Source organism: Hemiscyllium ocellatum, chromosome 7 (assembly GCF_020745735.1).
Source record: "Hemiscyllium ocellatum isolate sHemOce1 chromosome 7, sHemOce1.pat.X.cur, whole genome shotgun sequence".
NCBI classification, from domain to species: domain Eukaryota; kingdom Metazoa; phylum Chordata; class Chondrichthyes; order Orectolobiformes; family Hemiscylliidae; genus Hemiscyllium; species Hemiscyllium ocellatum.
In genome coordinates, this window is record NC_083407.1 from 54,030,197 (window position 1) to 54,043,120 (window position 12,924).

At 38.1% G+C, this 12,924-nt stretch overlaps 1 protein-coding gene across 2 annotated transcripts in view; it reads left to right on the forward strand.

Moving 5' to 3' along the window:
* Positions 1-12,924, forward strand: part of ly75 (lymphocyte antigen 75) — a 140,167-nt gene that overhangs the window by 61,249 nt on the left and 65,994 nt on the right. For both annotated transcript variants that reach the window (XM_060827202.1, XM_060827203.1), the window contains exons 15-17: positions 603-674; positions 5,112-5,229; positions 9,784-9,819. In XM_060827202.1, coding sequence (XP_060683185.1) covers positions 603-674; positions 5,112-5,229; positions 9,784-9,819 — 226 coding nt within the window. The remainder of the gene's footprint in view (positions 1-602; positions 675-5,111; positions 5,230-9,783; positions 9,820-12,924) is intronic.

Sequence of the window (12,924 nt, forward strand, 5' to 3'; positions counted from 1 at the left end):
TCTCACACGCCACAGAACGGCCATTCGCCTAGTTGACCTACCCTGTCATACCTTAATCTTTCAAATCACTTTAATGTTAGTTACTTTAACTTGCTTTATTTTAATGTTACTCTAGTACTATCACCTATAAACACGAGATTGGTAGAAAGTTCCAATTCTTCACTCTTGGTTATAATCAACTCTCTCTCCTGTGCCTATAATTTTTTTTTGCATTTCCTGTTCTTATTTAGAATTTTGCATTTTCAAAATTACTGGAGTAAGTGCTCAGCGACCAACTAACTTGCTATTTTCCTGTGATATTACTGTAGATCTTTTCCAAACTCAGCCAAATATACCCAGAGGTGGCACTCCCACATCTCTGGCTCCCCTCATCTCCAGGGGGTATGCAAAAATCCCCAAGCTTTAACCTCTCCTTACTCAGCACGCATGCAATTGTACGTATTTGGGATGGTTTTACAACTTCAGCAGGGAGTAAGTCCTGGAAGGAACATCGATCCAAAAGTATCAGCATTTATCTGACCTGAATAACTGCTGTCCACTGAGAGCGTGTAACCTAAATTATTATCTTTGACAGATATGTTCTAATCTTTTATCTTTGATAGGTTTCGTTGGTGACTTTACCCTTTGATTTTAAAGAAGATGATTATGCTGTCAGAGATTGTGGTGCATTTCAGGTGAGATTTCAACACTTCAAAAACTAAATATTTCTTACATTTTCCAGAAGATATTTTGTGGTGTTGGCATAGTTACATTCATTGTTCATTCCTGTTCACCCCAAAAAAAAATGGTGAACTATCGACTTCAACTTTTGTTGCAGTTCCTGTGATAGATAATCAATATTCTGGAATTCCTTGACTAACCATGCGAACAGCACTTCAATTCACATCAGGATGGTGTCTTTTGAAAACAAGATCCTGTCAACTGCTCCCTTCTGTTATTTTGTGATAATGACCACAAGGGGAGGTACTTTTTAGGTAAACTTAGTGAGGTGCTGCATTATGTTCTGTCATCAACTCATTCTGTCATCAGTGATTGAAGGAGATCACAATTTGTTCAATGGCAGAAGACCGTTCGAGCAAACCACTTCCTTAATGTTCAGTCATTTCAGTATTGTTGCAACCTCACTCATACATTTGAATGGTGAATATTCCAGACATTCCTGACTTGATACTGAAGAATCTTTCATGCTGTGTGAAAGACTGGTTACTAACTGCTTTCGATTCACATTTGGTCAGTGGTAACTTCTGGATATTTTTGAATTATTCTCGCTATAATGTGCTTTTTTTAGAGTCGAAAAGAGGTCATCAGATAATTACTTGTCAAAGGAAAATGCAATTGTCTGCCTTTGTAAGCATGGGTGTAATCTAGATATTTCTGATACAAACTATTTGGAGGATTTGAAAATGCTGTTGAACATTGTAGAACAGTTAACAAATAGCCCTCTATCTGACCTGGAGTCCGAAGAACATTGTTGAAAGTGCAGAAAATGAATTGAACGATAACTGTGACCCGAGGGAGCTCCTTCAGAGATGTTATGGGCTGTGATCTTCAGCCTTTGATAATGGTGATTATTTTCCTGTGTCTGGTATGACTCCTCCTTTAAATTATTTCTGTTGACTGCAAATGGCTTCTGTTTTTGCTCTAGGACTTTTTTATAGCTAATGAATGGTAATTTATTTCCTTTTTCTTCATGGTTTGTGTTTTTTTTTTGTAGTTGCAATTTGTATGTTGTATTACGTTCTTCCTACATTTCACTCCGTTGTCTTCCCAACAAATAGTGTGATTTGTAGCAGCAAACACAAGTGATGAAATTTTTTTTGAGGATTCCATTTGCACTCAAGTTGAGGAGAAAATAAATGAAAAAACCAGTAGCAGTCAATATGATTAGTGTGCCAATTTGGGGGAGGTGACAACCTAGTGACATGATCACTGGACTGTTATTTCAGATACCCAGGCAATTTCCAGGAAACCTGGGTTCAAATCCTGCCATGGCAGATGATAGAATTTGAATTACATAAACATCTGGAATAAAAAGTCTAACAATGTCCATGAATCCATTGTCAATTGCCAGAAAAACCCATCTGGTTCACTCACGTCCTTCAGGTAAGGATGGCAGTTTCCTTCCCTAGTATGGCCTACATGGGACTCCAGCAATTGTTTGACCGTTAACTGTCCACTGGGCAATAAATATTGGCCTAGTCAGTGATGCTCTTATCCCATGAATGAATAACAAAATCACTGACAATAGATTTATAGAGCTTGCCATTCAGAGCCCTTCCCCAAGGTTTCAGTATAATTGTACATGATGGTCCAATAAATAATATCTTCATTACTTGTTACTGTGGGAGTATATTAACCTGCAATTTCAACTGGAATTTCTGGTTTAACTGTATGACCAAAGTGACATTACTGGTTTGTCTGCTTATTAATTGTCATACACCATCTGCTAATGTACTGTTTCAAGCAGATGACGAATGAATTCGTCATCATGATCAACACTTAATTTTTCCCAATAATAACTTTTATTTAATCATCCTCCATAGATATCAAAAACTTTGATTTTAGATCATGTTTTTAAACATGATAGAATGGTTAACTCAAAATTCTACACTGAAGCATTACCAACCAAAAATTACAACGAAGAACATAAGGACATTTTAGTTCATTTGGCCAAAAGCTTTGTCAGGGAGCTTTCTAAGGATCAGTTTGAAGGAAATGGAGGCAGAGAGAGATGGAGAAAGAGGAATTACAGGGATTAAGGTTTTGGCAGCTGAAGGCGCTGGTCCAACAATAGTGATTTAATTCCGATGGGTGAGAGGTCAGAAATGGAAGGTGGATAACCTCTCCATGTAGTTATTTTAATCATCTGTTTGTGCATGCTGTGTCATACCTCAGGGACAAGTGTGACTTGAACCCAAATCTCTGGCACCAAGGTAGGAATACCACTATGCCACAAGGTCTCCCCACCCCTATCACTCAATATACTGACACTACTGCATTATGTCAAGGTGGAGGAGGTCAATTACTCATCAAAGAGGTTCTTGTCCATGTTTTTAAACTATTATGACTGAGGCTGGAGGAGTGCATTACTGCTCTAGTAGTCTTACGACTCCATAGATTGCAACATAAATTAAAAGTGTTTTTGCTGATTACCAAAATGTCCAGTGAAATGCCTTTTATCAGGTTTTAAACAAAATTATCTATCAACCAGATTTCTTTTATAAACATGATTTGCAGGTTTATTATCAAAAATCAAGTCATTCAATAAAGATGCAATAATTTGTTAACATACATAGTCAGAGGTATGTAAATATCTCCAGAACACACTTATACATAAAGTCTTTAGGAAAACAGGGCAAAGCAACAGATTCATTGTAGAGTTCAGCTTTATGAAGAAAAAAGCTTTTTAGTCAATTGGTTATTCTAAAAGGCAGAAGGAAAAAGCATTAAATGTTCTGGAGTCTCTGGCTTTGTTCTGGTATGTTGATCAAAACATCTAGCATGCAAAATTTGTTTTTTTTGAGGTCTTGCAGTCACAATTTGCTTCAGAAACACAATCTTCACATGTTTTTTCAACAACTCTTTGAAAACAGCAAATCAGTTTCACCCATAACTAACGTAGGAAGGTTTATTTTCAGAAATTGGTTTGGCCACATTTAGAATACTGTGTACAGTTCTGGTTGCCACATTACCAAAAGGATGTGGACACTTTGGAGAGGGTGCAGAGAAGGTTTATGAGGATTTTGCCTGGTATGGAAGGTGCTAACTATGAAGAGAGGTTGAGTAGGTTAGGTTTATTTTCACTAGGAAAAGGAGATTGAGGGGGGACCTGATTTGAGGTGCATTAGTCGGGGGTGGGGGGGAGGGGTTCCTCTTTGGAGGGTCGGTGTGGACTTGTTGGGCTGAAGGGCCTGTTTCCACACTATAGGGAATCTAATTTTAAAAAATCATGAAGAGTATAGACAGGGTGAATAGAGACAAGCTTTTTCCCAGGGTGAAGGATTCAATAACAAGAGGTCATGCTCTCAAGGTGAGAGGTGGAAAGTTTAAGGGGGATACACACAGCAAGTACATCACACAGAGGGTTGTGGGCATTTGGAACAAGTTGCCAGCAGAGGTGGTAGAGGCAGGCATGGTAGATTCATTTAAGATGTATCTAGACAGATGCATGAGTAAGTGGGGAGCAGAGGGATACAAATGCTTAGGAATTGACCGATCGGGTTAGGCAGTACATTTGGATCGGCTCAGGTTTGGAGGCCTGAAGGACCTGTTCCTGGGCTGTGAATTGTCTTTGTTCCTTGTTGTTAAATGGGAAAGATCAGCTAGGCGACTTGTGCTTTGCAAGCATGCCTCCCTATCTGCATGATCTCAGCAGGTTTCTCACTGAGTTAGTCACTATTCAAAACAGCCCCTGCAGGGGTCTACAGTCAGGAAAGCTGTTTTTAAGTCATGTGACTTCTAGGAAGTCTAGAAGTGACACACCTGATACTGTTCATGTTCATTCATCTTGGACTAGCAAGACCCTCCTATAGAAAGGAGACCTGAGGCTTCCACTGCTTCCCCAAGTAGCAGCTGGAACTCCCATCCCTAACATCAAATTCCAGTCATCAGGTGAGCCTTAGGTATGACCAAATAATTTCACCCTTCTTCTATTCCACACCAGCATTTTCACCTGCCAGTCACGGCACTTTAAGGTAAGAATCTGTTGAAAATCACTCTTAAATATTTGATAGGATTAGTTAAAATCATGATCATGAAATTAGTCAGACCTTGTAAACAAAGTATTGATTTTTCATTTACATGGGCTATTAAGAAAGAAAGTAGCAGTAATAAATGTCACTCCTTACTCTGATAAGGGTGTAAGCATAGATTTGACTGTGTAACATATTAACAGTGCTAACAAAAACAGAAGTTACTGGCAAAGCTCAGCAGTTTTGGCAGCATCTGTGAAGAAACATTAGAGGTAACATTTCCGGTCCAGTGACCCTTCCTCAGTGCTCCCAATTTGATAGTTCCTTTGCAGCTGGAATTTTCAACAATGTATGGTACCAAATTTGTTATATACATTTTTGATTATGCAAACAATACAGTTTCATTTTGTACTTCCACAGACTCAGAAACCTTTGTGGCATCATTTCATGATGTTTGATATCAGAAGGAAATTTGATTATCATTTGATGCCCTTCCATTGTGATATTAAACTGGAATGGGTGTGTCAAATACCTAAAGGTAATTGTTTATCCAAATTATCTATGATATGTTAGTTAACTTTGCTGCAATTATCACTGCATCAAGCATTTAGCTAAATAATTAACATTGAGCTTTTAGATTGCTATGTTCATTATATAAGAAAAGATGACACCAGGAAGCAGGTTAATCATGCTGAAATTAATTTATTTCAGTGGGCTATAAGCAGATATAGGATTTATTGTTTTATGATCTTTTTTCACTTTTGACATTTTTATGTACTTTTTTTAAGGCAGAGTAGAAAAGTGCATCACTTCAGGTTTGATTGGTGATATTAATAAAGTACCTGAAAGGAATAGAAGTTACAGCACTTCTCTTGCTCTAACGTTTGAGAAGCTGGTGGATTTACTATAGGGGAAAAATATTTGCTAGTGCAAACTTAAGTATTGCTGAAACAATAAACATTTTTTTAAAGATTTGTTTTGCACTTTCAGGATAATTTGCAAGTATACTAATTCAAGGGGAAAGCCAGCATTTATACTATATGCAAGTAGAGACTGCTGACCAGCAAAAGAAGTCTGATTGTTGCTTCTATAGTGAGTGTGCCAGAAAATGATAATTGACAGTTAAGTTCCAGGCTTTGTTTAAATTTTAAACCGAGCACATTGACTCTGGTATTGCCCTGAAAAATTAACCAGCAAATGGTTTTCACCCATTTTGCTGAGTTTAACGAACATTTATACATGTTCTTTCTGCCTACAAAGAACAAGGCTTTGTGTATTAGATGTTAGCTTCCAATATAAACAAGTGTGCCATACCATAAACCTGACTGAAACTCCTGATCATTTGGTAGCATAATTATTCAGCAAGTATTATCCAATTGCAAAAACCTATCAAATATTGGTCACTGAGATTTGCAGGTACAAGCTGGTTGAGGGTGTGGTTATTATCTTGCAAACAGATGAAGGGATATGTTATTTGATACAACCCATTAACCTTTAGAATATATGGCCTACTTTTACAACACAGTGGGGAACTTATCTGTTAATTAAACGAAACATCCAGAACAGTTTGCCTCGCCTCGTAATCTGTTAAAATATGAGTGACGGAGAACTCCCAAATTCTACTATTTAAAGAAAATAATATCAATTTATTCTTTATAAGAGAACATTAAACAACAACTGTTCACAACTCTAAGCCTCACTTTCTCTAAACAGCTTATTATCTGCCTCCAGCTCTAACAATATATTGTTCCAATAAAGTTCCATCGACTTAAATCCAAAATGATACAGCGGTTATTGTCTCTTGTGTCTTTCTCCCTGGGTCATCTTTTACTCGAATATATTTAATATAAAAAGGTACCTTTTGAACATCTTGGGTCTTTCTCGCTGATTTTCAAAATGTCTGCCTTTTTATATATCCCCAAAATTTGATCATCTAATTGGTTTGTTGTTGGCAAAACAATAAATTCAAACTCCATTGGGTTTTAGTATCCTGGGCTATATTTTAAACTGGTTAAATGCGAATTGTTGTCAAAACAACAGCCAACTCTCCTATCTATTTCACAGCCAAATGTTACGTATTTTGAATTTTCCAGTACACTCTGAGGCTGCTAGTTAATCATATGACAGGTGCGTGTAAGTTCTCAGTGCAGAAGAGCATTCACTCTTTCTAAAGGTACAGTACTATCCTTTTAAAGTACATTCCTTCAAATTCTTAACAACATATTTGGTATCCCACTGGCACTGAAATTCATGTATGACATTACTGTTTTATGATAGGATGCTTTTTTGTTTGACAACAGCATCCTGTTAGTGGTGAATACTATTGTCTTGCTACTGCACTGTAGCAGCTTGAAATAGTTGATTTCACCTGTTAATTAAACTTTGCAGATGCCTCATCTGAGGTAGAATTGGCACTTATCACAGCCAGGAGTGATTTGCTTTAGGGCCATCCATGTGTTTGCACAATATATCGCCATTATCCTGTATGATGGTTCTGGTGTGCTGTATTTCAGCATCAAATGTGAAAGGTGAACAAACAGGTCAGGATATATTTGCAAGGTTGTTGATCAGGTCACCTTCGTAGCATGGAGCTATAGGCATCCTAACAAGGTATACTGAACAGTGACCATAGGTTGTGGTTAACAGTAGTAAAGAACCTCTGGCCCATTTCTCAACTAGGATAGCAAGGAAAAAGAGCTCATTTAATGTTCCACACCAGATGTGAACTTGAACATTAAATGCTACACATCAAGGCATGTATAAGAATCTTGCATACATCTGCAAATTTAAAATAGAACAAATGAATTATCAACATATTTACAATATGCAAGGACTAAAAAATTAGATGCAATTCAATTAAATACACATTTCTGAGAATCCAACAAAGATACTAATAAACCCTGAGTCAAGTGGGAATCCCATGGTAACACCATCAATTTGAGCATATATGCTGTCATTGAAAGTGAAATGAACTGCATGAGTTGCTGAATTTTTAAGTTTCATGAATACTGATTCATACAATGGTGGTGCATCTAGACCACTGAAGTGTGCTACAGCACAGATGGCTGGCTTCCTTGAATGGTATGTTGGTGACTGTATTAAGTGCCAGGCAGGCACCTGAATACTGTATTGCTATCTGTGCAAGTGTGAAGAAATCTTTCACCATGCAAGTGGAAAACTTGCTCAGAAATGATTGGAGCAATTCACACAAGCATTTGGCCAGTCCATATTCTGCAGAACCAGTCATGGATAAGATCAGGTGTAAAGGGACAGCATGTTTGTGTGTCTTGCACAACTATGCATATGCAAAATTTGCGAGCCATGAGGGCCAATCTATTTGTATATATTTCCCCAGCGATTTGTTGCTCTTGTAGAAAAGCAGCAAACATTTTATTTACACAGCTCCCGAGTAATGTTTTCTGGTTATGCTAAGCAGCAGGTCCAATGGGTTCAGATATATCCCTTGCATATTTCCAATATGTGCATGGTACATTTGCTATATTTGAATCTCTAACACCATGTAAGAAGGTCCATGTGTGTCTGTGTAGACTTCATCCTCTGCTCAAATTAATTTTTAAAGTAGAACAATCAAATTAGCTGTATTATTTCCTTAATATCCAAGGTGAGAAATCAGCCATGAGGTTCTCTACTACTGTCTATCACACTTATGACCATTGGGCAGTATAAATGTGGAATTCCCACTGTTCCATGCAGTATAAGGTTGACTTTATTGGCAAACTCAAAGAGCTGAAGCTTGTGTTCACCACATAAACGTGATGTTGAAGTAGGGCACATCAAATCTGGATACCCTAATCAGATTATTTGTCACTGTATAATGTGTGAACTCATTGAAGACTCAAAGGTCTGGAAAAGTACACAGTCTGTCTCAGATTATCCAGGAAGAATAACGTGTCTCAAAGGTTTTAGCTACAACTGAATCTAACAGTTTCACATAACCCAGTTAGTGTTTGCCGTCAAACCAACAAGATGTTCTGCCTATCGCAAAAATGAGGAGAGTAGTGTGTGAACTTCAGTGTTGCTATGAGGTAAAGTTTGTCCTAAAGCCCAGTGGATCATATCAAACACCATGTCCTTTTTAGCTGTTCACAACAGTAAGGTATTGACCATACTTACAAAACAGTGTCCAACATTAGATGTAATTCTGCAATTGGATAAAATTTATTGGGTAATCCTACATGTATGAAGAATTATGCTGATGACCACTTTAGGATTATCAGTCAGGCTCACAGATTGATGCAGTGGTGTACTGGATGCTACATGTGGGCAGCATGGTAGCTCAGTGATTGGCACCGATGTCTCAGTGCCAGGGACCCAGGTTCGTTTCCAGCCTCTGGCATCTGTTTGTGTGGAGTTTGCACATTCTCCCCGAGTCTATGTGGGTTTCCTTTGGGTGCTCTGGTTTCCTCCCATAATCTAAAGATTTGCAGGTTGGGTGAACTGGCCATGCTAAATAGCCCATAGTGTTCAAGGTTATGTAGGTTAGGTGCATTATTCAGGGGAAATGTAAAGTCGTAGGTGAATGGGTCTGGGTGGAATACTCTTCAGAGAGTCAGTGTGGACTTGTGTAAACAGGCCATTAGGCCCAACACTAAGGATTCTATAATAGTGTCTTTGTCAACTCAAAGCTAGTGGTAGCCATTCACAGATGTCATTCATAGCCATGTCAAATCAGTTAACCTGCCTGCTTTAAAAGTTAGACACAGTCTAGCAGTTAACATTATTAATTGGTGCATTCTCCCTAGCAAAACATCTCTACCAATTAGTCCACTTGCTGACCAATCAGCATTCTCCTCTTCAGTATCAATGTTGGTTTTCCTCTCAAATTGGTATTCTTGCAATTTATCCTGTTGACTGCAAGATGAGATATGTTGATATATATTTCAGCAACACTTAAAACTAAAGTTATTAGCCACTTCTAGCATTTACGCTGTTTCTCTAATAATGTTGTTGAGGTTACAAGAGAGTAGGAGAGGATCCATGTAAATTTTGGTTACATTTTATTTAATGGATAACTTAAAAATAATAATAATTGGCTTGTAAGTTATTCATTTAGACTTTTTTGTTTTGGCAGGGATTAAATTGAGGAGACCTCCCTGGTACATTCCTGGTAAGTCATTTCTCACACAAAAATGGTCCTGGTTTGAATTGTACAGCTTTCTAGAAATGACTCTGATGTGTGGCCAGATTAGACACAATCTAGCTTGATGTCTCTCTTTGGCATTTAATTGTAATGTTTCAAACAAGTATATTGTCAATTATTCAACCATGAGCACTGTTTATTTCCTTATACCAACTTAGTTTGGATTTCCAATCATAGCCTACTCTACCAAAGGTACCATACTTCTGCATGGCAATGAGACAAAATCCAGAAGTAATTCCCAATTTATTTACATGTTTATCCTAACTAATAGTTAGGAATGGCAGAATAAACTTAAATGAAACTCGACGTAAAAATAATACAACTTTAAGTGTGATCTCACGTAAAATGTATTTGTATCCATCAAAGAGAAAAACTCAACTCTTTTTTTTGTAGATATTTTTATTGAAATTTAACATTTTTGCAAATTTACAAAAATAAACAAAACTCTCAAATACAAACATTGATGTACAATTAAATCATATATACAATAGTCATAATTTAACAAAGAAAAGAGAAAGAAAGAAAACAAGAAAAGAAACGAAAAAAGAAAGAAAAAAAAACTCAACTTTCTACTAATCTAACCTATAACTAACCAGAGTGTATACCTAAGTCTCTTACATGCTCGGAATGTATAAACATCAAATATAATAAAACCCGTATTCGCGCAGGATTCCTCTCCCAAGGGGCCCCGGAGCAGCCCGGTCTGAAATCTTCACTAAATAAAACCCCTTGTTAGGATAGCCGAAATATCTGCATTTATATAATTCAAAAAGGGCTGCCATATTTTATAAAATAATTCAGTCTTTCGGTGCACCATATTTGTGAGGAAGTCAAGGGGGATATATTCCATAATTAATCTGTGCCAATTTGAAAGTCCAGGGGGGCCCTCAGCCACCCAGTTCACCAAAATATTTTTCCTTGCACAGAAAGAGAGAATAGAAAATAGTCTCTTCCCATGCATATCCAGAGATGAGAGGTTCGAAAAGCCCAAAAGGAGAGATACAGGGTCCACCCTAATTTCCGTTCCTAAAATTTCTGTCAGGGTATTTGCCACTTTAGTCCAGTATCTGCGGATTTTCTGACAAGTCCACAGACAATGTGCAAGAGTACCCACCTCTATTTTGCATTTAGGACACATTGGAGATGCTCCTGCCTTAAATTTTGCCAGTCGAGCCGGAGCTATATGGGCCCTATGAAGTATCTTTAGTTGGATAGCCTGAGTTCTGTTACAGATAGCAATTCTTCTAGCATTTTCCCAAATGTCATTCCACATATCCTCAGAGATTTCTAGCCCCAAGTCCTGCTCCCATGTTTTAAGCAGGTCATCCATGTCTCCTGAGACTCCATCATGTAGCAAATGGTATATAGTACTAACGGAGGATGCCCCCGCTGGTCGTAAGACATTACGTTCTCTGTCTGATTTATAAAGACTATCTATTAATGTAGTCTTCCTTTGTATATAATCTCGAACTTGGAAGTATCGAAAGAGATCCCCATTAGGTATTCCGAATTTCAGACGCAGCTGCTCAAAGGACATCAGGATCCCATCTTTAAATAGGTCCCCTAAGCATAAGATGCCCCTGGATCTCCAGAGTTTAAAGGTGGCATCTGTAATCCCCGGTTGGAATCCCCATGCGCCTACTATTGGTGCATGGGGGGATGTTTTATGTGAGTTACCCTCATTTTGCCGCATTATATTCCAGGCCTTAATTGTGTTTAATATTATGGGATTTTTACAGTGGTCTGTAATGATTTTCCTCTTATCTGAAAATAAAAGGTTAATAAGTGGGTATTTTACTTGGGAGGCTTCGATATCCAGCCAAATTGATTGTGGATCAGATGAAACCCAATCAGCTATGTAACTTAGTAGGGAGCTTAACTGATATTTCCTAAAGTCTGGGAAGTCCAGTCCTCCCCTTGCCTGTGGAAGCTGTAGCTTCTTCAGCTTAATAAGGGGCCGTCTATGGTTCCAAATAAAGGAGCCCAACCAGCCATATAATTTACATAGGGCTAGCCTTGGCAGCATCAGCGGGAGCATTCTCATAGGATATAAGAGACGGGGCAGAACATTCATTTTAATTAATGCTATTCTCCCTAGCCAGGAAATCGGAAGGTCTCTCCATCGCTGGAGGTCCTGCCTTATCCTTTCCATTAATTGTACAAAATTAGCCCTATACAGCTGATCAAATACTGGCGTGATAAAAATACCTAAATATAAGAAGCCCTCCAGGGACCAACGGAAGGGAAAAGGGGATCCGTCCATTAAGTGGGGTATCATAGCCAGACCACCCATTGGCATGGCTTCCGATTTTGAAAAATTAATTTTATAACCTGAGAATGCACTAAATGTATTAATAACTTGAATTAGACGAGGCACTGACATTAAAGGATTACTGAGGAATAAGAGAACGTCATCTGCATAGAGGGTAATTTTGTGTTTACCTGTACCAATCCTCGGGGCCATTATATTAGGATCAGTCCGGATGGCTTCTGCTAATGGTTCAATTATCAGTGTAAACAACAATGGTGAGAGAGGACATCCTTGACGGCAGCCCCTACCCACACTGAAGCCATCCGATCTTAACCCATTAGTAATAACAGCTGCTTTGGGGTCATTATACAATGTTGAAACCCATTTGGTAAACACCTGTCCAACGCCAAACCTTTCCAATGTGTAAAATAAATATGACCATTCAACCCTATCAAATGCCTTTTCCGCATCCAATGAAATTACTACTCCTGGTATCTTTCCCTGATGACAGGCTTGGATCATATTCAAGACCCTTCTGATATTATTGGATGATCTGCGGCCCTTAATAAATCCCGTCTGGTCCTCCTTTATAATATATGGCAGTACCCTTTCTAGTCTTAGTGCTAACATTTTTGAGAGAATTTTAAAGTCTACATTTAGTAAGGATATTGGTCTGTAAGATGCACAATCTTCTGGGTCTTTTCCTTTTTTGAGGATAAGAGAAATATTTGCTTCTTTCAGCGTGGGCGGGAGACAGACCTGACTATGCGCAAAATTATACATATCCATAAGTGGGTCAACCAATATTCCTGTAAATTCTT